The sequence below is a fragment of the Hyperolius riggenbachi genome, chromosome 1 (genome assembly GCF_040937935.1).
Source record: "Hyperolius riggenbachi isolate aHypRig1 chromosome 1, aHypRig1.pri, whole genome shotgun sequence".
Classification (NCBI taxonomy): Eukaryota; Metazoa; Chordata; class Amphibia; order Anura; family Hyperoliidae; genus Hyperolius; species Hyperolius riggenbachi.
In genome coordinates this window covers 360,036,508-360,064,358 of record NC_090646.1, presented here as the reverse complement: position 1 = coordinate 360,064,358, position 27,851 = coordinate 360,036,508, and the positions used below count along the sequence as shown (strand labels likewise).

The window sequence follows — 27,851 nt, the reverse complement described above, 5'->3', positions numbered from 1 at the left end:
AGAGATTGCGAACAGAAAGAGACTCTCTAAAAGAAACCATTGAAGAGCTGAGATGTGTACAGGCTCAGGAAGGTCAACTCACCACAGCAGGTAGTGCTGACTGCTGCATGTTGCATACTACAATGAAATTAGGTTTTCACATATTTATGTCCACAAATTCAGTAGTTTAAGTATCTATTTAGCCTGCATTAATTACATTTTTCATTGTACATCAGATGACCCTTCTTTCTAGCCATCAGTACTAGCAAACTGACAATTTGTACAATGAATGCTGTGATTGCATCAAAAACATCAACAATTGGCTTTCCCCAAGCTGTTTGGCTTCTTGACTACACTGAGTGGCCAAAACCTCTAATATCGAGTTGGTTTACCTTTAGCTCTGATCACAACTGATATTCTTTTTGGCATGGGTTCAACAAAATGCTGATACCGTTGCCGAGGAATTTTGGCCCATGCTGACATAATGGCAGCTCTAAGTTACGTCAGATTGGATGGTGGCGTTTCCAAGATTTGAAGTGATCTTTCGACTTCATCCCACAGCCGCTCAATAGGATTGATGTCAGGGGACTGAGATGGCCATGGAAGCAGATTTAACAGTTTATATGGGCTGGTTCACACTAGGGAGCTTTTCACTGACGATTAGCAAAGCACTGTGACTGATGTATCACTATGGGATTATTCTCACTGCAACGTTTACAATTTGCATAAATCGCAAACTAACAGCATGCTGCTTTTTGGGGATGATTGCGTTGTGATTCTCTTTCTATTGAACGGAAATAATAAATCGTGGAAAAAATGCAGAATTGTGTGCTGCAAACCCAGTGTGAACTGGCCCTATGTGTTGTTTTATTCCCCTCGTAACTGAATTAAAGTTCTCTTTCGCAGCGGTCAGTCACATCGCTTCCTTGTAAAGCCCAGACAGCAACCAAACTGTGAGATTTTTTTTCATGAAAGCACGAGGGTCTGGACTGTTTGACATCATTTAGTCCATCTTACCCTAAGAAGTGCTCTGACTGCTGCTATTTTACCATTAAAGAAAATCTGTAATAAAAAATGTAGTGACCCTGAGACGAAGGGACATAAAAAAGATTTATACATACCTTTGCTGTGGTCTTAAGCCTTCTGGATCGTCCGGTATCAGTCCCGTTCTCCCGGCCAGTCGGGTGTAATGCTCATTTGCGGCCCGTCCACTACCGCCCCTCCGTCCAGGAGAGTTCTGCGCCTCCTTATGCACAACATTAAAACCCCTGACAGATTCTCTCTTTGAAATTAGGTTGGGTCATATTAGTAACCAAAATTGTTGTGCAGTAACCAAAGGTGTTGTGCTAGCAGCAGGAAAGGTGGGCAAGTGCAGGGCTCTGGGTGACATTAGCAAGTGTCCTATTATAATAGCATTTCTAAAATGGCAGATCTTATGCGGTGTTCTCAGTATACATTAGTTAGTGCCTACCAAAAGTAGTCCGAGAAAGAACAACCAGTGAGCAAACCACATGCTCATGGGCACCCACAGCTCGTTGATGCACAAGGAGAGCAAATCCGGTCAATGCTGGCCACAAGAAATAGATTTATTTTTATTTATTTATTTATTGATTATAGATAGCAGAATACTCAATGCATATCAGGTTGCTGTATTTGGAGTTGCATAGGCTCAGACAACTCAGTGACCAGTGGCCTACAGTGGGCACATGAGTGTTATGAATTGATCATGGAGTAAGGGAAGCTGGTGTCGTGGCCTAATAAAGTTTGTGATCTCTTTTGTACCTTTTGTTTCATAATGGGCCAAATGTTTTAATAGGTGATGGGTCTGGACTGCAGGCGGTCCAGTTTAACAACTGAAGTGTTTTACTAGGTTTCATGCTGTTGTAATGCATGCAATTGCAATTTGGTACTGTCTTGCTCAAATAAACAGGGCCTTCCCTGAAAAAGATATATTGTGGGAATTAACATATATTATACCAACACCTATATGTGTTAGCAGTAATGGTGCCTTCCGAGTTGCTATGTGCAGTAACGCAGATGCACAGATGCTTGCTTTTGAACTGCATTTAAAACCAGCTTGATTTAATGGTCCTTCTCCCCTTTAGCTGGGAATACACCTCATTCCTGATTTCCAAAATTAAATTTAAATTTTTCATTCACCAGACCGCAGGACAGATTGTGTTAGTCCATCTTAAATGAGTATAGTCCCAGAAGACTGCAGTGTTTCTTGATCATCTTTATGAATGGTCTTTCCTTTCCATGGTAGAGTTTCAACTGGTGAACTGTGTTCACACACAATGGATTTCAGAAATGGTTCTTAGCCAATGTATCATTTCTGTTTATAATGCAGTGCCAAGTGAGGTCCAAAATATTGCACTATTGCAGTATTGGCTTTCAGCCTTGTCTGTTACATACAGAAATGTCTCTGGATTCTTATACTTTCAACAACACATTTTTATTAACTTTATGTACTGTAGATAATGAAAGCACAACATTATTTACATTTTTATGTTGACCATTTTTACTTTGTGAAAGTGTGTGGGCAAATAAAGCAGCAATTTTATCATGTTATGGACCTGTTGCCAGTTAAGCTAGTTACTGTAGTTGCAATAGGTGTGTGTGTGTGTGTGTGTGTGTGTGTGTGTGTGTGTGTGTGTGTGTGTGTGTGTGTGTGTGTGTGTGTGTGTGTGTGTGTGTGTGTGTGTGTGTGTGTGTGTGTGTGTGTGTGTGTGTGTGTGTGTGTGTGTGTGTGTGTGTGTGTTTTTTTAAGGATTACATGACTTGCAAATTGGGTGTGTTTGTTTTTTACCCTGGCTCAGAATTTCCAATTTATTTCTTCAACCTTTCACAATTCTGTATTTTTACTTTTTTAGGCTTAATGGCATTAGGAAATCAGGAACCAGCAGATAGTCTGGCTGCAGAAATCGTTACACCAGAAATAAAGTAAGTTGGTTACGTTTTGTATCTGCTTTGCTTCAGGCCTCGTTCACATCATACGTGCTTCCGTGCACATTCTGAAGCGCGTATGATGTGCTGAAACGCAGTAAAGGCAGCAGGGCATAGACAGCCCTTCTACCGTTCACATTACTGCGATGCGCAGCAGTATGATGCGCTATGAAGCGCTTGCGTACTGCTGCCTGCATTTTGCCCGCAAGCGCAGAGCTGATCCCATCACTGTCAATGGATGGGATCAGCGGGCAGCAGTGCAGGTGGTGTGTGATCGTACGCGTTTATTCCGATCGCACAGCCATCTGCGCTGAATAGATGTGAATGAGGCCCTAATACTTGGAGTCACAGACCCAGGATGCTTATGCAGATCTTGTACTCTGATTTGTTTGGCTAAATTCTTGATGCAGATGTTGGACGCTACTGAAGCCAAACAAATCAGCATGACCTCCAGTCAGCTGACATTTTAAAAGGAAATTTTGATAGTGGCCTCCATAATTTTGTTAGTAAAGGTTTCCTTTAAAATTGCATTTTTCCATTTGTAAGTCTGCTGGAGTAAGTGGAGTTCATTTTGTATGTTTGGCATTGTGTACCTTCTATGTTACTACAGAAATTTTAGTGCAATACGTTTTATGTCACAACTGATTTTCTTTAATCGGCAGAAAAATACAATACCACAAGCCTTTTCACCTATTCTGAGTGAAGAGCAAAACACATTTGTTCTGCAGGAAAATTAGTTTTAGCTTGACACTGATATAAAAAAATAAACAGATGTCTGATCGTTGTTGTTCTCTTTCCTTAGGGAGAAACTGATCCGCCTTCAGCATGAAAATAAGATGTTAAAAATTAATCAGGAAGGATCCGACAATGAAAAAATTGCTTTGTTACAAAGCTTGCTTGATGATGCAAACATGCGAAAAAATGAGTTGGAGACTGAAAACAGGTATTAGAGGCCAGATAGTACTTTAGTGGCCACTCAAGCATATAGTTTAACTTTATTGATGTTTTTTATGTTGTTGAGTAATTAGCTAACTGGCTTTTAATTGTCTCATGCTTACTATTATGATTGTACATGCTTACTATTCTTTATTAGGCTGGTAAATCAAAGGCTATTGGAAGTGCAGTCACAAGCGGAGGAGCTTCAGAAATCACTACAAGAACAAGGCGCTAAAGCAGAAGATGTAAGAACTGTTGCCAAATCATTTTACTATTCTTTGTATTTGCATATTTTTCAAACTTTGGTATTTGAGTTTGAGGTGCTGAGGAATATATTGATATCAAACTGATACAGAACCTCAATAGTAGTGTCAGCTGCTCAGAGCTTTAAGTAGCGAAAAATAGAAGCAAAGAGCGCACACACACACACACACACACACACACACACACACACACACACACACACACACACACACACACACACACACACACACACACACACACACACACACACACACACACACACACACACACACACACACACACACACACCTCTCACATAATGTAATATCCAATCCAGTCAGAAAATGGCAGTGTGCTGCTTCCAATCCATGTAGCGTGCATACAGAAGCTTCCTCCTATAAGTCAAGCCTGATCTCGTGCACCCTAAGATCAAAGAACAATCTCCCACCAGCATGGAGAGTTCAGTGTGGCACTTAGCGACTGGTAAGGCTCCCAGGGAAAACATTAATATTTCTCCCTTTCAGGCACACCTGAAGTGATCTGAAATTGTAGTAGTGCCCAGGGTTCGGCTATCACTAGCCAAACTCCGGACATCTGTGATTTAGAAAATGAAGACCACAGATATTTCCATGATTGTCCATGTGAACATGGAAGTGGAGTACCACAGGATCTCCTGACAACTGATTACTTTAAACACTCAACTCTCCTTCATTTATCTTATTCATGCTTTAAAGGGACCCTGAGCAGAAGCCGTGGGTATGCATATAAGCATATCCACAGCTATTTAGTAAAGAGGGGACACTCACCAGCCCCTTCAGTAAGCGCTGCTTCTCCCTAGGTGGCTGCTATAAATTACATGGCAACAAGTGACACTGAAGCAAAGTCGCACTGTGCCCTGGACCAGGAAGCCTGCAGGTTCTCTCTGCACATACGCAGGCTTCCTGGCTTCTTCCCCCTCCCTCTGTCCCATGTCATTGTGCGGTTCACATACGGAGGGGAGAAAGAACCAGGAAGCATGTGCAGAGAGGACCAGCAGGCTTCCTGGTCCGGGGCACAGCATGACTTTGCTTCAGTGTCGCTTGCTGCCATGTAATTTATAGCGGCCACCCTGGGAGAAGCTGCGCTTACTGAAGGGGATGGTGTCTGTCCCCTCTTTACTAAATAGCCGTGGGTATACTTATATGCACAGCTTCTGCTCAGGGTCCCTTTAAAGAACACCTGTCTTGGAAGAAATCAAGGCTTTTATTGCAGGCCTGAATATGCTGGTATACTGTCTGTTTCACTTATTCTGTAGCACATTCTAAGAGATTTGGATATCTATATACTGTATATGGATATGGACATCTTGATAGCCTATGAAAAACAGGAAAGCCACAAGTCAGATTAACCTATTCCAGGTGAATAAATTAGAACAGGGTTTCTCAAATCAGTCTTCAGGTACTACCAACAGTACAAGTTTTGTGGAAATCCACATAGGTAGTTAATGAGCAAAATATGCACTGTTGGGGGAGTACTTGTGGACTGAGTTGAGAAACCCTTATTTAGAATGACTAGAGTATTGAGGCCATATTATACAGGCTACTAAGTCTCTAGCAACTGGTCAGAGCCACTAGTCAATAAACTTAGGAACTAGTTACTATCATTGACAACTCTATTAGTGTGTATTTCATTTGGTTGTTGAATAATAATAACTTTATGAAAATAGCAATTTGTAGATGACATTTAGCTATTGCACTCAGTATCTATCATGATAAAATAGCTGAAACTTTGTCAAGTACCGTATTTTTCGGCCATAAGACGCTCCGGACCATAAGACGCACCTAGGTTTAGAGGACAAAAAACAGGAAAAAAAATACTAAACCTGGGGCATCCATGGTACAGGGGCATCTTGTGGATATTCTCCCCTCCCTAATTTATGTGTCCCCTTTGTACCTGTTGTGTCTCTTTTTTACCTCCACTGTCCCTGTGTGGACCTCTGTCCCCCTGTGTCCTCATCCATGCTCCTTGTGCCCTCTTAAATGCCCCTTATGTCCTCTAAGGTGTCCCCTGTGTCCTCCAAAGTGCCCCCCGGGTCCTCCAAAGTGCCCCCCGGGTTCTACAAAGTGCTTCCCGAGTTCTCCAAAGTGCCCCTCTGGGTGATCCAAAGTGCCCCCTGGGTCCTCCAAAGTGCCCCCTGGGTCCTCCAAAGTGCCCCCTGGGTCCTCCAAAGTGCCCCCTGGGTCCTCCAAAGTTCCCCCTGGGTCCTCCAAAGTTCCCCCTGGGTCCTCCAAAGTGCCCCCCTCCTCTAAAATGCCCCGTGTTCTTGTGCACCCTGTACTTTTCTGTCCCCTGTGACAACCTGTCTACCTAAAGTCTGTGTGTGGCCTGCAGTATGGTAATGCACTGTGTGTGTCCCCCGAGGCTGCCGTGACCCTCCATACATTGTTTCCGCCCGCCCCCGTCCTCCTCTGCCCCTCCTCTGCCTCCCCTTCCTGGCTCTCTAATGTGGGGATATGCGGGGAGTGTGAAGGCTGCTGTGGCTTACCGAGTGATTATCGGGCTGAACATCGGTAAATCCGCCGCGTTAACAGCCGCTGGGTGGTCCGTGCATGTTGCCGTAGCCTCTCAGCCTTCACCTCCGCTTACATCACCAATGCGGAAGTAAAGGCAGAGAGGCTACGGCAACATGCACGGACCACCCAGCGGCTGTTAACGCGGCGGATTTACCGATGTTCAGACCGATAATCACTCGGTAAGCCGCAGTAGCCTTCACACTCCCCGCATATCCCCACATTAGAGAGCCAGGGAGGGGAGGCAGAGGAGGGGCAGAGGAGGACGGGGGCGGACGGAAACAATGTATGGAGGGTTGCGGCAGCCCCGGGGGACACACACTGTGCATTACCATACTGCAGGCCACACACAGACTTTAGGCAGTCGGGGCAGCCGCGGTCACTTGATTTTAAGGGTGGGGGGGACAACTGGTGCCGGGCAAAAATTGCAGCATTTGGACCATAAGACGCAGGCACTTTTTCCCCCCATGTTTGGGGGAGAAAAAGTGCGTCTTATGGTCCGAAAAATACGGTACATTATTGTGGCTAGTTTTGGCACAATAGAATTATAATAAAAAAAAATCTGTGTTGTAGCTGAAATAATACTCACTGCAACTTACTGTGCCAACAGAAGTGTAACATACAAGATGATGAAATAATCATAGTCATTAGAATAGTCATTGGAATTATTCATTTGTGATGTGATCATTATGCCAGTTATGTAAAGAGGCTTTTGAGGGGATTGGGTGAAATGTAATTTGGTTTTCTTTATCAATGCTTCATTTAACTGGATTTTATCACAAGGCAATAGTAAGTATTTATGTTTTCCTTTTTACCTAATTTTATCAAGAGTAGTTACTGAATTAGAGGAATATTGGAGATGCCACTGATGTATTATGTATTTCTTTTAGAAAATAGAGATGGGGGGGGGGGTCTTAGTACTGATACATAGTGGCAGTAAGGGAAAAAAATAATCTGGGGAATGAGAAAACCAGTAATAGACTCTGCTACTCGGAATGCTGATAGAACATCGTCCCCTCTAGCAGATGGTGTGCTCTGCAGTCTTATGCCAGCACCACTTTTCTGGGACGCCGAGGACTTTAGCAGCAAAGTGAAGGATGAATTTTTTTTCTTTTCCCTTACTACCACTATGTATCAGTACTAAGCTCCTCCTGTCTCCTAAAGCTGTTCTACAAAAAATGCATACTTAAACTGTTGTTAACCGCTTCCGAACCAGTGCAGTTGAAATCTATGTCCTGCTTGTGGCTGTGCAGCTCTGACAGAGTGTACATTTCAACACCGCCCCTGCTCCCGTCGATCGCACTACTTTATCCCCACCGCAACTCACTCGCTCTGCCATCAATATGACGGCAGAGCTCTGTGCGCCAGTCAAGAGCCGATTTCATTGGTTCCTGACTGCGTGATCACTGTAAGCCAATTGCGTTGGCTTACATTGAATGAGAGGGTCAGGAGCCAGTGAAAGTGGCACCTGACCAGGGCACAGAGCTCTGCCGTCATAGCAACGGCAGAGAGTGGGGCCTGAGGCGGCAGCAAAGCGGCAGGTATTTGCAGCGATTTGTCGGTAGGTGCCGTTTTGCGGTACTAGCAGTCTCTGCTCCTTAAGGGGCCACAGACTGCTGGTATGGACCTAGTTAAAGGGGCACTATTGCTAATTTCATCTATTTTCATCCCCTTAACATACATATGCCTTATTGGAGTTGTGCTATTGCTCAGTATATAGTCCTATCAAAATGTAATTTTACACTTGTAATAAACATTTACAGCCAGGCAGTCATGTCAGTAGTAAAACCTTTCCGACGCCAGTTCAGCATAAACCATTCTGTAGTAGGGAGGCATTTGCTACTGATCCTTGAGCTGCCGTTATTTTCAACCCCTCTGGCCAGCTCATTTATTCTTTACCATGTTGTAACTGCACATTAGTGCAGTTACTGAACCCACAGCAGCCGCCTTAAAGTGCAGCACGCAGCCTTCTCCATACAGCGCAGGATGTACATGTACGGCTGTTTGATGATACGCTGGCCGGCTGCTAAGGACCCCTTTTGTGAAGCCGGCAATAAAACGGACAGCTATTGCTGTCCGTTTCCATGGTAACCCGGCACCGGCCTCTGAAGTGTGCTAGGCGGCGGCATCAAAGAGCAGACACAAGTGCTACAGCTGTGTCCTGCTTTGTATGTTGCCGGTGCCGGGTTACCATGGAAACGGACAGTAATAGCTGTCCGTTTTATTGCCGGCTTCACAAAAGGGGTCCTTAGCAGCCGGGCAGCGTATCATCACACAGGCGTACAGGTACATCCTGCGCTGTATGGAGAAGGCTGCGTGCTGCACTTTACGGCGGCTGCTGTGGGCTCAGTAACTGCACTAATGTGCAGTTACAACATGGTAAAGAATAAATGAGCTGGCCAGAGGGGTTGAAAATAACGGCAGCTCAAGGATCAGTAGCAAATGCCTCCCTACTACAGAATGGTTTATGCTGAACTGGCGTCGGAAAGGTTTTACTACTGACGTGACTGCCTGGCTGTAAATGTTTATTACAAGTGTAAAATTACATTTTGATAGGACTATATACTGAGCAATAGCATAACTCCAATAAGGCATATGTATGTTAAGGGGATGAAAATAGATGAAATTAGCAATAGTGCCCCTTTAAGGTAAACCTGTCCCTGTGTATATATTCTAGTTACTGTTACTTACCACTTGTCACTTCTGCGGTGCTTTACAATCACAGTGATACACATTTATACATACAGTTATGCATTCCAAGCATGAATAAAACATGGATAAAATGCAATCATGCAACACTTCTAGAAAGAGGTGCCTAACAAATATGGCAAGGCAATACACAACACTACTGTGGTACATCAGTAGATGGCCCTGCCCATGTGAGTTTACAGTTTTAAGAAGAGGTATTCATTAGCTGCATGTCAGCTGACAGTGGTGTTTGCCTCATTAGAAGCAGGGTAAGTTGCTTCATGAAATGTTAGTCAGTTAGTTATTTTCCTGCCTGAAAAGATTAATTTAGAGATTCTGTTTACATCCTACCTTTAGTTTTTAGTTTCCAGCCCTCTCTCCTGGCTCTAGTCCTAAAAGTAGGTGTGGGCAATGAAGTGATGCAGATGTTGTGGTCATTCATTCACTGCTTGGGAAAGGCCCAATAAAATGCATCAGAGTCACACATGGTCACAAGTTGACAGCATGGTTGTTCTCACTGAGGACTTGGGCACTACTTTTGAACATTACATCAATCATAGATCAATAAGCTGCATTTCCTTTGGTCTTAAAGGAATACTTAAGTCATTTAAAAAAAAATGACTTTTACTCACCTGGGGCTCCCCTCAGCCCCCTGCAGCTGAACGGTGCCCTCGCCGTGTCCCTCCGATGCGGCTGGTCTCGCCGGCGGCCACTTCCGGTTTGGCCGTCACCGGCCGACAGGCTGTGAACGCGGCTGATTATCCGCGTCCCCGGACGCAATAGCATTGTAGAAGGCGCTATTGCGTCCGGGGACGCGGATAATCAGCCGCGTTCACAGCCTGTCGGCCGGTGACGGCCAAACCGGAAGTGGCCGCCGGCGAGACCAGCCGCATCGGAGGGACACGGCGAGGGCACCGTTCAGCTGCAGGGGGCTGAGGGGAGCCCCAGGTGAGTAAAAGTCATTTTTTTTAAATGACTTAAGTATTCCTTTAAAGAGGATCCGAGATGAAAAACTAAAGGTGGCCATACACTGGTCGATTTGCCATCAGATTCGACCAACAGATAGATCCCTCTCTGATCTAATCTGATCAGAGAGGGATCGTATGGCTGCCTTACTGCAAACAGATTGTGAACCGTTCACAATCTGTGGTGGCGGTGGTGCTGCCACCGCTCTACCCCCCGATCGAATCGGCCGTATATCGGCGGGAAAATCGTTAGGTGTATGGGCCTCTAAACTATAACAAGTAACTTGTCTATATATCTTATCTAAAGTTTAGATAGTTTACACAGCAAATCTAGCTGCAAACAGCTTTAATGGAAAATTATTATTTCTTCCTGTGATACAATGACAGCAGCCATGTTGTTTGTAAACATTACACAGAGTCAGGCTTATCTGTATCTTGAGCACTCAGCCTGTGAAAAAAACCAAATCCTCCCTCCCCTCTGCCTCTGAAATCAATGGCTAGTAACACCTCCTCCTCCTGCCCAGACTGAGCTTCCATGAGCCCTTGCTACTGCCAAAGCTCTCTGAAAACCTGTGGGTGTGGTTTATTTAGTTTATAGGGAATTAGAGTATTAAAACAAAAAAGTATTTGACTTGAGGAATGCCCTATAAACAATAGGAAAGGAACACAATTATGCAATGGGTAAAAGTTCACCTCGGATCCACTTTAAGGAGCCATTGGGGAATACTGTTCTCTGGAGAGACCCTTAACATACTGCAGGTGCTGCCATTTGTACTGACATATACGATGTTGTTGTATTTTTAACCTTACCTGTTACTGCAATCTTTTGCCTCTGAGGAAACGGCCCTGTGTAGGCTAATTGTGTACGCTCTGCCATGACAAATTCAATTTTACTGGTATAAACACTGTCCTTTTGTAAAAAAAAAAAATAATGCTTTGTTAAAACTTATGTTTTAGACTTTGTTCAACCATCTGGCCTGTGAAAACCCTCTTTTGGTTTTGTTGCACTGTAACTTTGTATTTATTTTTTCATTAGCCATATTCTGAGCATTTTCTAGAATATTGCCTTTGATTGCACCATTTCCATGTTGTATAAATTTGCATAACAATGTCAAATTTGCATCAACTCTTGTTGACCAACTCTATCGAACACTAAGCAGGGTTCCTTATCCACTTCACAATCTAAAGGTGCGTACACACATGCGACTATAGTCGTTTGTAACGATCGTTCCCCGATCTTTACCAACGACGATCGTTACAAAAAACGAACCACCGACTATTAAGGCAAACGACGAACGAGCCAAATCGCTACAAAAGAAAGTTCTGTCTCGGCGGATTTAAACCAACGACGATCGTTTGCAAAAGTAGTACATCGTTGGAAACGATCGTTCGTACTAGGCTTGACATGCGCATTTCACTATTTCTCCATGGAACTTCTCATTTTTATGCGCAGGCGCAATAGTTGCTTTCTGTGATGTAACGTTCGTTCTAACGATCAGATCGTTACACACATTTTAAAACTACCTTTACTTAGGTCGTTCTTTCATCAATTAAAAGTTCGTTCGTCGTTCTTAACGAACGATCGTTGTCGCATGTGTGTACGTAGCATCAGACACTCACCCTTGTTAAAAAAACACTGTGTAGAGGTTAGGAACACCATATCCTTAACCTGCAATGTTGTCCTTCCCCTACAGTGCTGGGAGTGGGAGCTCAACTGTAGTCATGCTAGCTGTAACACCTATATAAAATGTATTTAAAAGCTATTTGGCAAGTATAGATGGGGGTTTATTAATGAAAGTATATTTTTTCTTTATTTTGCTCAAGACATTAATTGTAACCAATCCCACCATTTTTTGTTTTCCAACTAAAACATGAAATCTTACATTTTAGAAACTTTTGCTTTATACAAAGAAAGAAAAAAAGCCCCCCCCCCCCCCCCCCCCCCCATAACAAATAGAAAAAAAGTGCAGCCATATGTTCAGATCAGATCATTTCAAAAGAGTGAGTGAAAGTCATGACTTTGCTAGACCAGCCGATTCCTCATTACTGCAGCAATGGCACATTAGCCTGTCTTTATGTCTATTCAGGGATCCAGGGAACAATTTTCCTGTAATGTGTCAGGGAACACTGCTAGATGTAATAGGAGTGCCTTATGAAAGGCCATCTTTATAGTGAGAGAACTGGCAGAAGTTAAAACGTCCATCAAACGCACTCACAGCTTTCTTGACAGTGCGTATAAGCGGTTGCTACTGTGGCTGTCAGGCGCTGGATAGAGATGTGCTTCTGAATTGTTCTATTTACTGGTAACATTGATGTAATGGATAGTTGATTAACCAGATTTGTGACTGATTTTGCTCTCCTCTTCATTTAGTCTCTGCTCTTGAAGAAGAAACTTGAAGAACATCTGTAAGTAATTATTTATTTATATGTTCAATTGGCAATTTAACTGCTGGGTGACTTCATTTTGTGCACCAGCTGTGCAGTGCTTCATTTAATGCTTTAATTTGTACAACTTCTTGATTTAATGACTTGCATAATGGGTATATATATGAACTTTAATAAACACTTTTTACTAAACATCATTTCAAATGGCAAACTCCCCTCTGTGGTGACTGTTTAGCACTGGCCTACCAGTGGCCTATTAATAAGAAACGTACTTGCAGATTTTGGAAGTATTTTTATGCATTGAAAAATTGTTCTGTCTTTTTTTCTGCATTTCTCAGGCTTTCTGTGCATTTTTCAAACAGCTTGAGACTTAGTATACTTCATTATTGTTATGAATGGAGGTGCACTGTATAAGCAGCTTTCTTTTGTGTTGAATCATTTGCGTCTCCCTCCCACGAATAGTGTCTCTTATGCAATTTAAAGTGGAACACTTTTCAAATAAAGAAAGCAACCCAATACATAAATAAATAAACCATTAAATATATATTGTCTATAGTTATTGGTGAGCTTCCCTGTTTTACTAGTTGTCCCGAGTCTTGGAACCCCACACACTTACCTCTGTCCTGGTAGGCTGGCTCAAAAGTCTTACAGTGAGGTCCAGACTAATAATCACTGATATCTGTGCTGATATGTCATGCAGCTGCTAAATGCATTCTCCAGTCACTTCCCCTAGCCTATTTCAATATAAGTTTAGATTAGAGACCAGAAAGATTTATTTTAACCAGGTCTCAACGAGACAAAAATACTACTTAAGAATTAAAAGATAATATTAATTCAATACCATCCAAAAACTTTTTTCCTATTGTTTTTATATGCAGACTAGTCCATATGGCTTCTCCCAAAAACAAGTGTAATGAGTAATATATGTGGCTTGTAGAGTTCCTTCAATATGAGCATTTATCCTCAGTGGCAATACTTCAGACCGTTCCACGTGGCTAATACTGTAGTTTATGCAAGATGTTAAGCTTTAAATGCCTGATGTTATCCAAATGTAGTTTGCAGTAGTGATGGCATAAGCTCCCAGGTTAAAACATAAGAACAATCCTGTTACTTAATGTTCTGTTTCTTGCTGGGTTTCTGGATTATGCTAAACCAAACTCCTTGTTCCTTAATAAGATGTTTTACTTTTATGTCTTTACAAATGTAGAGAGAAGCTTCACGAAGCAAACAATGAACTACAGAAGAAACGTGCAATAATTGAAGATTTAGAGCCACGCTACAACAATAGCTGTGAGTGAAGTTTTCTTTGAATTTAGATCAAGGTCCTTGCTTACATTGTTCTGATGAAAGCAGAAAATGCTATGGTCATGTGAGATATATTAATTCACGTTTCGAGACTAAAGTTTTTAAAATTCACAAATGATTGTATAGATCTTGTAGCCAATACAATCCAAACACAAACTGCTGCAGGAATAGATGCATAAATTAAGTGTCTTGCATCACATAATTTATGCATGCATTCACTACTGCCATAATGGAGTGGGAGCAAATTGTAAAAAAAAAATGGCACACTACATGTACACTGTAAAAGCATTGGCCACACAGGTCTGCAAGCAATCTTTCACAGTACCTTGTGTTTTTGCAGGACATAGATACTCCAGCGCAGTGTTCCCCAACCCTGTCCTCAAGGCTCACCAACACAGCATGTTTTGTGGAAATCCACAGAGGTAGTTAATCAGCTCTGCTGAGACACTAATTACCTCACCTGTGCATGTGTGTGGTTTTCTGCAAAACGTGCTGTTGGTGGGCCTTGAGGACAGGGTTGGGGAACTCTGCTCTAGCGAACAGATTGGAGGACAGGAAACACCTATGGTTGGTTATCATCTGAAGACTATAGCACAGACCTAGCAGAACCCTTTCTGCTGAATCAAGCCCTAATGATCTGCAGGCATGGCCCTGTAGCATTGAATAGCGGTATAGTTAAAAATTGTCCATAGAAATGTTGGGCAGTTTGTCACTGTTTTTTTTTGGGGGGGGGGGGGGGGGTTCTAGCCCAGGCGTTATGAGGTCAATATTTATAAAGATCTCTTTTGCAAACCTAAAAAAAAAAAGAAACTAAAAAAAAACAACAATTTTTATACTTGCCTGAAGGCTCTTGATACCATATAAAGCCTTCCTGGTCTTTGCTCTGTCCCGTGGTTATTGCGCCTTTCCCAGTTGAAATTACTCATTCTTCTAGGTCTTTGGCACTGGTTGTGCAGCCTTTGGAATTATTCACATTCCCAGGTACTTCCCAAAACAAATGCATCCAGGAGGCTTGAATAATGCATGCGCAGTAAGGATGCACTCATTTCCCAATGTACTTGGGGACGCGAGTACTTTCAAGGCTGCATGAACTGTGCAGAGAGCTATCCGACCTACATTCCACTGGGAAAGGTGCAGGAACTACGGGATGGAGAGAAAACCGGGAAGGTTCTATGGTATCCAGAGCCATCCCTCCACATAGGTATGTACAGTAAATTCTCTCTATCTATCTATCTATCTATCTATCTATCTAGTTTACTATATAAGGATTTGTCAGAAATTGTAAATTCAAACATGCACCTGGTCTGGCCAGGGGACTGAGTTTATTATAGCCAGAGGTTTACTATACTGAGATACTACTGTATGAAAACATACTTTTTGGGGTTTTTTTTGCATCATATGTCCTCTAAGAAGTAAGCACAGGCTTCTATTACACGTAGTGCTGGAGTTACGTTAATTATGTTTTTGCTTAGCATACCTCAACGTCTTGTCCCTTATCTGTAATTTAGACTTCTACTATTTTGTACTGTACACAGTAATGGTAGCACTTGTTGGAATTTCAATTTGCCATACTTGGGTGATGATTCAACTCTTTAGATGTCTGTTTATGGTTTGCTCTCATGCATTCTATAATAGTATGTAGGGGTTATAATACTTCACATTCTATTTCCAGTATCTATTAAGCTTGCAAAACATATTGGAATTTATTACTTTACTTGTCCACTCAGCCTGTTAATATCTATATTGCTGGCAATGCAGTGACCATTGCCAAGGCAACACTAACATGTCTCCAGGTTCTTGCTGGGTAATTTTGGGACTTGCAAGGTTAGGAAAAACCTGTTTACATAACCCTGCAAAACTGAGATGTACGGCAAAGCAGGGAAGAACCCAGGAACTCGCGCATCAAAGTCCAGCATGTCTGGCAAAATAAACATGGCTGAAATAGTAACAGCATAAGTAGGTTGGCAGCTGCTAGCCTGTGTAATAAAATCCAACTGGTCCTTCAAGCTGGCTGGATGCTGGGGAGAGAGTATGAACTATGATGACACCTGCTAACAAGTATACAGGAAAGCGCACCTAGTAATTAAACTATTAAAAGCTTTATAATCTGCATGCCTTGCTGCTCCGTGTACAGATGGATAGAGCAGGAGCTTAAAGGACTTACGAGCCCAAATTTTTAAAAAAAGTTCTGTATCTGTATGATTTTTGAAGGCACGGAGGACGCCATCCGCGCCCTCTGTCCAGTTCCGCCGGGTCCCCACTGCCTAATCTCCACCCCGGCCGGATCCCGACCAGGCTGTCTCCTGTAGTGTGGATCAGGGGGAGGCCCTAGAGCTGCGCAACCGCACTGCACAGCCGCGGCCTCCTCTGGCGGCCATTTTTGAGGAGACAAGAGAGCCCGACCCGGGCTGTGGGGTCGGGATCCGGCCGGGGGGGAGATTAGGCAGCGGGGACCCGGCATAACTGCATGCAGGGCGCAGATGGCGTCCTCCATGCCTTAAAAAAATTATACAGGTACAGAAATTTTTTTTTTTTAAATTTGGGCTCGTAAGTCCTTTACAGATAAGAGCCCAGATAGTCACAAATTAAGTTTTTTCTTAAAAGAAACCAGAGATGAAAAATATAAAAGATTTATACATACCCGGAGCTTCCTCCAGCCCCATAAGCTCGGATCGCTCCCACGCCGTCCTGCACTGCCTGCAGCTCCGCTTGCCGGGTCCCATCACTTCAGCCAGTCGGGGCCAGTCTACTCAGGTGAACTGCTTTGGTTATGCATCTCTCTAGCAGATGCTGGAGAGATATGCAAAGAGCGCACTTCACTTATGTCAGACTGGCCCCGATTGGCTGAAGTGACTGGACCCGGGTACCGGCGCTGCAGAAGACCGGAGTACGGCTGCGTGGGAGCGATCTGAACTTATGGGACTGGAGGAAGCCCCAGGTATGTATAAATCTTTTATATTTTTCAGCTCTGGTACACTTTAAATATATTACATCCCACCAATATTGTTAATGTTCAGTGTAGTGAAGAAACATCTAGAAATGTTTGTTCTATAGCGGAGCCATTCTTTTTGTATTGGGTGACAACCTATTGCCTACCAACATCTTGTTCCTAGTTGGCCTTTGTCATGACTAGGGCTAAATGCTACAACTCTGCTTCCCAATGTGGAGGAACAAGGCAAACGTCAGTCCTGCCCACAGCAATAGTTCACATATGTATAGCTCCCTGAAAGGAGAGTTAACACACATGGGCAGCAAGAGTCTCCGCAGATTAACACAGGAGAGATGGCAATGTAACAACCTCCTTAGCATGTGTCACTGCGCAATACTCTGAACAGGGGCGGGGGAGGGGGAGTTGTGAGTGTTGTTTTGCAACTGGTCAGGCATCGTACCTGCGGCCCCAGATAAATTGAAAGGTAGATTATTACAGCATTGATATACTGTATGTATTTCTTTTTTTAAACAAAAGTGGATGATCTCATTAATGCTGATGCACCTTACTCAATGGGCCATTATATTATATTGTAATGTATGTGGTCTCTCACCTATCAATGTATGAGTGTTAAACTGTATGGGGGAGGGGGGTGAAACCTGGATAATTAAAGCCATGTTTAAAGATCATTACACTTTTTTTTTTTTTTTTTTTGTTTTTTTTTTGTTTCTCCTTTCCCATAAAATGAAGCAATGAAAATTGAAGAGCTACAGGAAGCTTTACGAAAGAAAGAAGAAGACATGAAACAAATGGAAGAGCGCTATAAAAAGTATCTGGAAAAGGCAAAAAGCGTGAGTAGAATACCAATGCCTTGCTTGAATTCCTAGGCATATAACTGCCGTCTGTGTTTTATTTTAATGTATAGATCTCAAATGTCTTACTTAAATCTGCTATATTTTCCCAGGTTATTCGCACATTAGATCCAAAGCAGAATCAGGGATCAGGCCCGGAAATACAAGCATTAAAAAATCAACTGCAAGAAAGAGACAAAATGTTTCATTCCTTAGAGGTGAGTTTAGCTAGACATCTTTGTTGTTAAATTCCATGGCCTGAACATACTGTACAATTCCTCTTCATACGTAGTCACTGCCCCTTGTCTGTCAATGCTTAGAGAGTAGTATTTCCCATACCATAAATGTTATATACACAGGGCTGAAACTGCATTTGTTGCAGCTGCAATGAAGATTCGGAACATCTCGTTACTGTCATTTTTTTTACTCTTCCATGCCTTTCTTCTTGTCAAATAAGTGTAAGGGAGTAAGAATGTCATTTAGAGCCCTTTTCCACTGACAGTGTTACGCTCTGAAAATCAGATTGCACTCGATTTTGCTGTGTTCCAGAAATCGCAAGGGCACTGTGTTTATCAGTGTAATCTCGGTGCCCCTTTACCACTGCAGCCATTGTGCATGATGCAGTTTTTACCTAATTGTGCTGCCTGCTGCAGTTTTTCTCAGAATGCATTCAATAGCTCATGGGAACACACAAAAATCTTATAGTAAGCATGGTGTGTAGGATTTCATGAAAACTGCAATTGCACTGTACATAATGACAATTGCACTGCAATGCCTGGGAAATCGTGCTTGAAAAACTGCAAACAGTTCAGAATTGGAGCGCAAATGCGAATGTGATCACAATTTGCAGTAGAAAAGTGCTCAAGCCCTATTCCACTGGCAGCAAGCATTAAAATGTGAAAATCGCAACAGATGTAATTGGCAGCATTCTGGAAATCACAGGGGCACAGTGTTTCACTGTGCCTCTCTTCTCGCTGCATCAGTTGTGCAATCTTATTGCCTGCTGCAGATTTTCAGCGATTGCGCTTAGGTTGTAGTCTACGGGAGTGCAGGAATTGCATAGTAAGTGCAGTACTAAGTGTTTTTTTTATGCGATTTCCCAATGTTGGAAGCTTAGACTTCCCCTTAAAATTGTAATTGTGCTGTACATAATGATTGCACTAAGAATCTGATTTTAAAAAAGCTGCAAAATGTGATCAGAATTGCATCTTAAAGTGAACCTAAAGTCAGGAAGAAAAAATGAGTTTAACTCACCTGGGGCTTCCCTCAGCCCCCTGAAGCTGATCGGTGCCCACGCTGACTCCATCAGATGTCCCTGGTCCGGCCGGCGGCGACTTCCGGTTTCGCCGTCACCGGCCGACAGGCTGGGAACGCGAGTGATTCTTCGCGTTCCCAGCCAGAATAGCGTAGGGAGGCTGCAATAGCAGCATAGGGGGCGCTATTCTGGCTGGGAACGCGAAGAATCACTCGCGTTCCCAGCCTGTCGGCCGGTGACGGCGAAACCGGAAGTCGCCGTCGGCCGGTCCAGGGACATTTGATGGAGTCAGAGTGGGCACCGATCAGCTTCAGGGGCTGAGGGAAGCCCCAGGTGAGTTAAACTCATTTTTTCTGTCTGACTTTAGGTTCACTTTAAATGCGATATTGATTTCATTTGAAAAGGGCTCCAAATAGCATAGAATCATACTTTCTGAGTGCAGCCAAGCTGTGCTGTCTGTCTTCTGGGAGGGAATACTGCAAGCTCTTGTAGTCTGCATAGAAAAGCCTGTATGTCGCTAGAGGGCAAAGACCCGTTTCCTTCTAAATTTGGCAGTTAAATGGCATTTTTAGTCCGTTACACAAAACTTATGTGACTAGAAGTGGAGTTAATTTAATAAAAAAAAGCTGGAAGTAGCCATCAGAGGATGGGTACATGGTGGTCATAAAGGAATGGACATGGTCAGACACAATGCTCAGGTAGCACATGGCATTTAAAAGATGCTTAATTGGCACGAAGGGGCCTAAAGTGTGCCAGGAAAACATCCCACACACCATTACACCACCACCAGCCTGCACAGTGGTAACAAGGCATGATGGATCCATGTTTTCATTCTGTTTACGCCAAATTCCGACTCTTATCGAGACTCATCAGACCAGGCAACATTTTTCCAGTCTTCAACTGTCCAATTTTGGTGAGCTCGTGCAAATTGTAGCCTCTTTTTCCTATTTGTAGTGGAGATGAGTGGTACCCGGTGGGGCCTCTGCTGTTGTAGCCCATCTGCCTCAAGGTTGTGCGTGTTGTGGCTTCACAAATGCTTTGCTGCATACTTCGGTTGTAACAAGGTTATTTCAGTCAACATTGCACTTCTATCAGCTTGAATCAGTTGGCCCATTCTCCTCTGACCTCTAGCATCAACAAGACATTTTTGCCCACAGGACTGCTGCATACTGGATGTTTTTCCCTTTTCACACCATTCTTTGTAAACCCTAGAAATGGTTGTGTGTGAAAATCCTAGTAACTGTACAGATTGTGAAATACTCAGACCGGCCCATCTGGCACCAACAACCATGCCACGCTCAGAATTGCTTAAATCGCCTTTCATTCCCATTCTGACATTGTTTGGAGTTCAGGAGATTGTCTTGATCAAGACCACACCCCTAAATGCATTGAAGCAAGTGCCATGTGATTGGTTGATTAGATAATTGCATTTATGAGAAATTGAACAGGTGTTCCTAATAATACTTAAGATGAGTGTACATCTAGGCAAAAACTCAATTCACATCTTTTATACAGTATACTTGAAGTGTTTTGTGTGGCAAAAGATTTGGAATTCTGTTTAGCAAGTGCTGTGATTTATACAGGGTGGTGCTTGTAAAACTGGCCCAGCCTGCCTGCCACAAGTGCGAGTTTACAGGCTGACGCTGCCTGCTCCCCGTGTGCCTCTTGCTCTATCCTTGCTTTGTGTGTCCACCCAGCTTTATTAAAGCCTTTGTCGCTTGGATTTGCTCTCAGATGAGAGCTTTACCTAAATGTCTGCCTGTATACTTGTGCTTGTGGCAGGCAACGAGGACAGTCTTTCATTCACCACCATGTTTATCTCAAAAATATTCCAAAAACAGAGCACAAACCAGCTCTATACCCTCCCTAGTCTCCCCTCTACAGCTGTGCAATGCAGCAAGGACCCTTCCTCCAGCCTGCTGATTGGATAGTAGTTATTCTGTTTTCCCGTCTGATAATTGAGCTTGGCATGCTAAACTTGCATTACTCTGCAGCAACCCTGGTTGCCTTCCAGCCATTTGTCTACAACTTTGCTGTGTATAGTTTTATATACGGTAAGTAAACATTTAGACAGGATCAAGTATTTTAGATGGATGTTTGTAAACTGTTACTTAGCACTGGATTTAATGGGGATTTCAGGGGGTGGGTTTTTTTGCATATAGTTTGTCATCTTGCAACAATACAGTTTCAGATCCAATTTCTGGCTAGGAGTATCTGTATAGCGTTTATATGTTCTCCCTGCATTTGTGTGGGCTTCCTCCATGTACTCTTAATTCTTCTCACATCTCAAATTCATATTGGGACATTACATGAGTCATTTACTTTACATTACCTTCAGGAAAATGTGTCATTGCTATATCTGTGCATAATAATTAGATGAGATCTGCATGCACAAAAACCTGTGCTATATGTATATATGCAAATAATGAAACCTACATAAACAAATATTTGGTCTATTTTAGAAAGAATTTGAGAAAACAAAGTCACAGAGGGATCAGGAAGAAAAACTTATCGTCAGTGCCTGGTACAACATGGTAAGATTTTTGCCTTTGAGACGATGTATAAATGTGTTTATCATTGTATTTTATAATAATTTTTATTATTATTATTGTAGATGTGTGTACATATAGCACCTGAATATTTCATGGAAGTTTACAATTGCAGTTACAGCAACCTGGAGTAAAATGATAAACAGATGAGAAAAGCGATTGTATCTATAGTCTTAATCCTGAATAGTACTTTATTGAAAACTCATAATTAAAACTACCCTCCTGTATATGAGAGATTGAAAACGTTGAGTTTAGATTTTTAAGGCTTATGCTGGGTGGGGGGGGGGGGGGGGGGGGGGGAGTTTACTGATAAAATATTTTTGTACTCCTTGAAACACAGTTTTTTAATCGATTTCAGCATGGAATCTAAAAATCTTTGTGCCTGCCCGGTCCCAGTCCCCCCATGGTTCTTACCTTTCCGCCATGTGATCCAAGTATCTGCTTCTAACCAGCAGCTGTTCTGTCATCTTCACTTCCATGTCCCTGGGAGCATGTGAGATGTAATGCAAATAACAGACAATAGGGGCACTGTGGCCACTAGAGTCATCTAGTGTCTATCTGTCCCCACAAAAACACATGATACATAGCTAAATGTTAAAAAAAAAATTATTCAGGACCTACAATATGTGGTAAGAAGTAGAAAAAAAATTACATAATAGGAAAAAAAATGATCTGTTGATCTGAGGCAGAGACATTGTGGAAAACCTGCACACATGCTAGATTTTAAGCCCGAACAGCCACCATAGCCAAGTTCTATCTCGTGTGTGTGTATGTACAAGGGTTTACATTGAGAAAAAGAGAACACATCCTGGTTCTAAGTAGGTTTAGGACTGTACATAAACGTTTTATCTTCACATATCACTGGCTGAAATAGACAGCGTTAGTACAGATCATGCATGTATATGTTAGGAGGTACATATTGATGGAAGGGTCATTTACAGCCGTATCTTGACACATTTGTAGCCCTGCCCAAAGGAGCTTACAGTTAAAGGAAATAGTGGTGAAACAAAAGCTGAAGGGAGTCTGGAAGCTCTGTAAGCCGTGGTGCCTTGATTAGGGAGAGAGAATGAGATCAATGCTGGGGCATTGGTTAGGTAGTATGTCCTAGGTCAGGTTATATGCTTATACAAATGTGTTGAAGCGTAAAACAAAAATTCATATGCATACACATAAACTACAAGTTCACATAAGATATTCCATGTGCACCATCGATTGGTAAATGTCCCACCAACATTTTTTTAGTTATCCCATATACATGGTACAGGGCTTGATGAAATAGACAGTTCCAATTTTCTTTCTTTCCTCCACCAGGATCACCCAAATTAAAACACTCACCAGATAAATCTGACCACTATTAGACTGGTCAAATATGCACACATTTAGGGTGCCTCGGTGCCTTCAGGTCCTATTACAGACTTTTGCCACTTTAGTTAATGAAGCATTGAATCTTCAAGCTTGCCAATTTTGCTTTGCATTGTCTCAAAGAACAAGCCTCATATAGCGTAATTCCGTTTAAAAACAATATCTTTATTAAAAAATTGCACTCACATGAGGTAGACTTTAGTTCAGGCACAGAGTTTTTATACGGGCTCTCCCCCGTGGCCTATGCAGGGCTTGGCAGCATGTTTCCTCTCCTATAGATGTAAGTATAGCGCGTACTCCTCGCTTGTAGTCCCCGCAATTACCAGTGCATCCAGCCTCCGCCCGATCGATTTCATCACTGTCTCATGACTCATCAGGTTATATGTTTGCTTAACGAGTTAAGTTTTGAGGTTATGTTAAAAAGATCATGAGTGATGGAGAATCATGAATGGCTTGTGTAAGATTGTTCCACAGGATGTCTCTAGAGATGACGAGAGGGAGATCATTTCAAGAGTGGAGATTACGTTTTGTGTGGTATATGGGCACTAGGCCAATAATGACTAGTAGTCTACCCTATAAAAGTTTCACACTGCCTTCTGGCCACCTTATCATAAATATCACACATGTGGTGTTGTTATGGACATGAGTGGCCTCGGCTGTGCACCGCCTCGATCATATTTTCATGATTGGGAGTGTTCTGCGCACATTGCTCATGTGTAGAATGCTCCCGTGAGGGGAGAGCGATTGGTTAGTCACGTGGTACATTCCGTGCATGCACAGTTGGTGCTCTTTCGGAGAGGTACAGCATCACAAAGGAGGGGACTAGGAGGACTCAGAGGGACCTGATAAGATAGGGGCTGAAAGAAGCCCCAGGTAAGTAAAACTAAACTTTTCTCTCCTCCCTCTGCTTTTTTTTTTTTTTTTATAAATGACAGGTATACACAAACATAGATATACAGTAGTTATGCATTTGCCTCCATGAGTACTTCTTAAAGGGAACTTGAAGTGAGTGGGATATAGATTTTTTTTCTGTCCTACGAATTTTCTGCATTTAAAGCCTCATGTAGTGAGAGGGCATACCTACACAATCTGTTAATAGTATTTACAATCTGTTGGCCCCCACACTATTATTATTTTGTATTTATAGAACAACAATCCTCAAACATTTGGCTGTAATTGCCGCAAAAGGTGGACCTACACCATATTAAAATATATTTTGTTGATTTTTAAGGTGTTTCCAACCCCTGTATTTCACACACTGGTATCAGGTACATTATGTCAGTCTTGGCACCAACAAGAAAACATCATTGGGGAGCAAAGATGAAGTGTGGGAAAAGGAAGGGAAGAAAGGGGTTTGGAAAGGGGGCAAAGATGAGAGGTTGGGGAGGGAGAGGGGTCTTTAAAGGGACTCCAAGCTGTAAAAATCAAAGTCTGAACTGACCTTGGGCTTTCTCCAGCCCACCGTAGGTCGGGAGGTCCCTCTACGTCCTTCTGGCTCCTCTCCCAGGCCTTCGCTCAGAAATGGCTCCCGGCGACACTGGGCCGGCGTGACAGTACGGCACATGTGCGGTTTAGTCGCACATACGCCGTACTGTCACGCCGGCCGCCGTGATGACGCGAGGCAGCCGGCGTGGTGACGACTGACGTCATCTATCAGAAAGAAGGAGCCCGACACTCGGCCATTTCTGAGCGAAGGCCTGGGAGAAGAGCCAGAAGGATGCCGAGGGACCTCCCGACCTACCGTGGGCTGGAGAATGCCCCAGGTAAGTTCAGATTTTGATTCTATTTACAGCTCGGAGTCCCTTTAAAAGTGAAGGTAATCGAAAAGTGTTGCATCGTGTGATTACAGCATGCAGAAATGTAAGATACCCTTTTAAGATATAATGGTGCTACAATAAGACCCATTGTATCAACAAAGAGCAAGACCTGTATCTCTACTGAAGAAATTCATATTACACCAAGTGACCAGACTGAAAAAAGATACAAAATGCTCATAAAGGTATAAAACACTCACAAAAGTATAAAGTGTTGCAAATTGACCAACAGGATCACAAAAATGCCAAATATGTGTCCCAGATATCTAACCACAATATGGGCCATGCATTAGTGAGGGGGATGTGATACGCGTTAAATAATACCATCAGATAGGTCACCACTGCAGTATCCAGCAGTTCTCTATGAGGTGATAAAACTGGTAGTTGACCAGTTTCACAGAAGCGGACAGTCCTGTTAGAGAGCATGTTAGGATTTGCAGGGACATCGCTGCTTGCCGTTCTTTAAATGTGTCTCTGCTGATGTCAGCTAAGGAAATACTTCCTGGTTGCGTGCACAGCTCGGGATATCTCCTGGTTGCATGCATATCTCAATTATGTGAAGCACAGTTTGCCGCATCTATTCAAATAGATGTTATGCAATCTGCCATTGTGTATCAACTATAGTCAGTGGAGTGCGTGTGCATACCCAATGGATATCACATTTCATACAAGAGTAAAGATGAAATGGGACTCCATAGAGCTCCCTCACAGCGCTAGAGAGCATATTCTCATGAAATCATTTATTTCTAAAATAGCACCATCTTGTGGTAAACAGATGGGCTGCGTTTCCATTTAGCTTTGGATTGAAAAATCAATGTAAAATACTGATTATTTATTTATTTAATGCTGGGAATACACGGGTCGTTTTTGAGGCATTTAGATGGCTCGAAAGATAATTTCCGACGTGTCCGATCCCCAGCTCGATCGTTTCGACGCTCAATTTGGGATAGCAGTGAATGAAAAAGGATAAGAAAAACGAGTGGAAGATAAGAGAATCGACTGCAGAATCGAGCAGCGAAACAATCGAATGGGAGAGTCGAGCGGCAAAAATGAGCCGTGTATGCCCAGCATTAGAGGTAGGGTGGTAAAGATGTATGTGGTGAAGTGAGTAGATTGATATAGTGACAGTAATGAGAAATCGATTGAAAGAAAAGGGATATTCCTCTAGACTAAGAAGCAAAGCATATATAAGGGGCTTAAAAACTGAACGTGAAGAGCTGTTAGAAAAAAAGAGACAAAAAAGATGTGAAAAAAGAAGTTACTAGATTAGTGACAAGATATGGAGATCATTGCGATGAGCTACAGAAAGTTTTGGAAAAAAATTGGGGGGTGTTGACACTGGATAAAGAAATTGCCTCAATAGTGACGGCTAAATGCAGTAGCAATTTAAAAGACATGCTGGTGCCAAGTGAATTGGTGAAAACGAAAAAATCGAATATAAGACGTAAAGGCATGTTTAAATGTCAAAATTGCTCACACTGCAGATATGTAGTGGAAGGAGAAACTTTCTTTAATAGTTCAGGTAGTAAGGAATTTAGAATTAGAGATTACATCACGTGTGCCACAACTAATTGATTTATCAGATTCTATGCCCGTGTGGCAAAATATACATTGGAAAGACGGGAAGAGATCTAGGAACTTGGATAGGAGAACATTTAAATAACAAAAAAAATAACAAAAAATTGACAGTGCAGTGGCAGTTCATTTTAATGAGTGCCAAGGGGGAAATAATAGGGGTCTCAAATTCAGAAGGGGGATTTTGATAGGATATTGCTCCAGAAGGAGTGTATGTGGATTTACAAATGTAACACAATGACTCCACTAGGAATAAATGCAGATTTCAATTTAGGGGTATTTTTATGATTATAATTGATGGATAATACTCTTCCCCTCTCTCCATGTTAGTGGCTTTGGATATATGTTTGGAGCAGATTTACTGGGTTCTCATCTGGTGGGGACTCTATTCCCCATTATTAGGTGGGGGGTGTCTCCTGGGTCCCCCCTCGACACTGTGCTAAAGTCCATAATGTATTGGATATATAAAGTCAGCGCAGGTCTATAGTAATACAGCTTTCATCATTTTCTGGTATACAGAATCTTCGAACAAAAAGGTAAAGAAGCAAGGGTTACCAGATTCCAACAACCCACATTATAAGGTTGTAAACGAGTTTGATAGATGGTCCGCAGAACTCTCAAATGGTGTCGTTTCACCAGCGATGTTGCACACCACAGATTCCTCCGGAATATAGTAGATATCGGGGCCCGTGCACTGGGAACTCCGAAAAAGTAGCGCGCATAAATTGGTCAATAGAAGACCTCAAATAAAATGGTGCCGCCTGTATACCAGAAAATGATGAAAGCTGCATTACTATAGACCTGCGCTGACTTTATATATTCATTGCTTGTGTGGACCTTTGCACATTGTCCCTCTCGGCTGCGGTCGCCTTCTGCCTTGGCGCTGACACTTGTTTTGTAATGTATTGGATAATAACCGGTCAGAAAGATAGGAAGGTGAATCTATAGTTGTATACTATTGTTCTTGAGAATACTATCGTAGCATTTAGGTAAATTCATACAGTTTGTCGACTTAAGGAAGTTGCAATGGTGGTAGAAGGGTTAATTGCATTAAGAAATAAATAATAACAAAAGATCAAGTTGAATTTAACAAGGAAGTAAACAAATCTATAAAAGAGAATTGCAATTGCTGAAAAATCCACAAGATGGTGTTGATAACGACAATTTTACTATGTTTGAGTTGAACCTATTTATGCCCACTAGAGGGAGCAGGAAATCGGATACAGAGTCAATGCCTTGAAAAAACTTGTGTAAACGAGTGAAACGCGTCGGCTAAGTTTGGACCACGCAGGTTACTGCAGTAGGCAACAGGGAAGTTCGAGAAGCGGCGTCAGCAGCCGGAGAAGTTGCGCAACACTGCCGGCCGTTTTAATAGCGGTGCAGCGCTAGTCCTGAAGCCACGGAGACCGAAGCCTTAGTAATCATTGCGGGGCTGGAGGATCAACGAAGTAAGTGGGGACGCCCACGTGCCTATCTTCGTCCGGGAAAATCTTAAGGATCGGTAAGACTGTTCTAATATG

The 27,851-nt window shown here is 42.6% G+C and overlaps 1 protein-coding gene across 4 annotated transcripts in view; it reads left to right on the top strand.

Moving 5' to 3' along the window:
• The window catches only part of HOOK3 (hook microtubule tethering protein 3), a 125,961-nt gene that overhangs the window by 78,826 nt on the left and 19,284 nt on the right, over nt 1–27,851 (top strand). For all 4 annotated transcript variants that reach the window (XM_068234215.1, XM_068234216.1, XM_068234217.1 and 1 more), the window contains 9 exons: nt 3–90; nt 2,853–2,922; nt 3,728–3,868; nt 4,019–4,106; nt 12,678–12,712; nt 13,899–13,981; nt 17,676–17,776; nt 17,890–17,994; nt 21,494–21,565. In XM_068234215.1, coding sequence (XP_068090316.1) covers nt 3–90; nt 2,853–2,922; nt 3,728–3,868; nt 4,019–4,106; nt 12,678–12,712; nt 13,899–13,981; nt 17,676–17,776; nt 17,890–17,994; nt 21,494–21,565 — 783 coding nt within the window. The remainder of the gene's footprint in view (nt 1–2; nt 91–2,852; nt 2,923–3,727; nt 3,869–4,018; nt 4,107–12,677; nt 12,713–13,898; nt 13,982–17,675; nt 17,777–17,889; nt 17,995–21,493; nt 21,566–27,851) is intronic.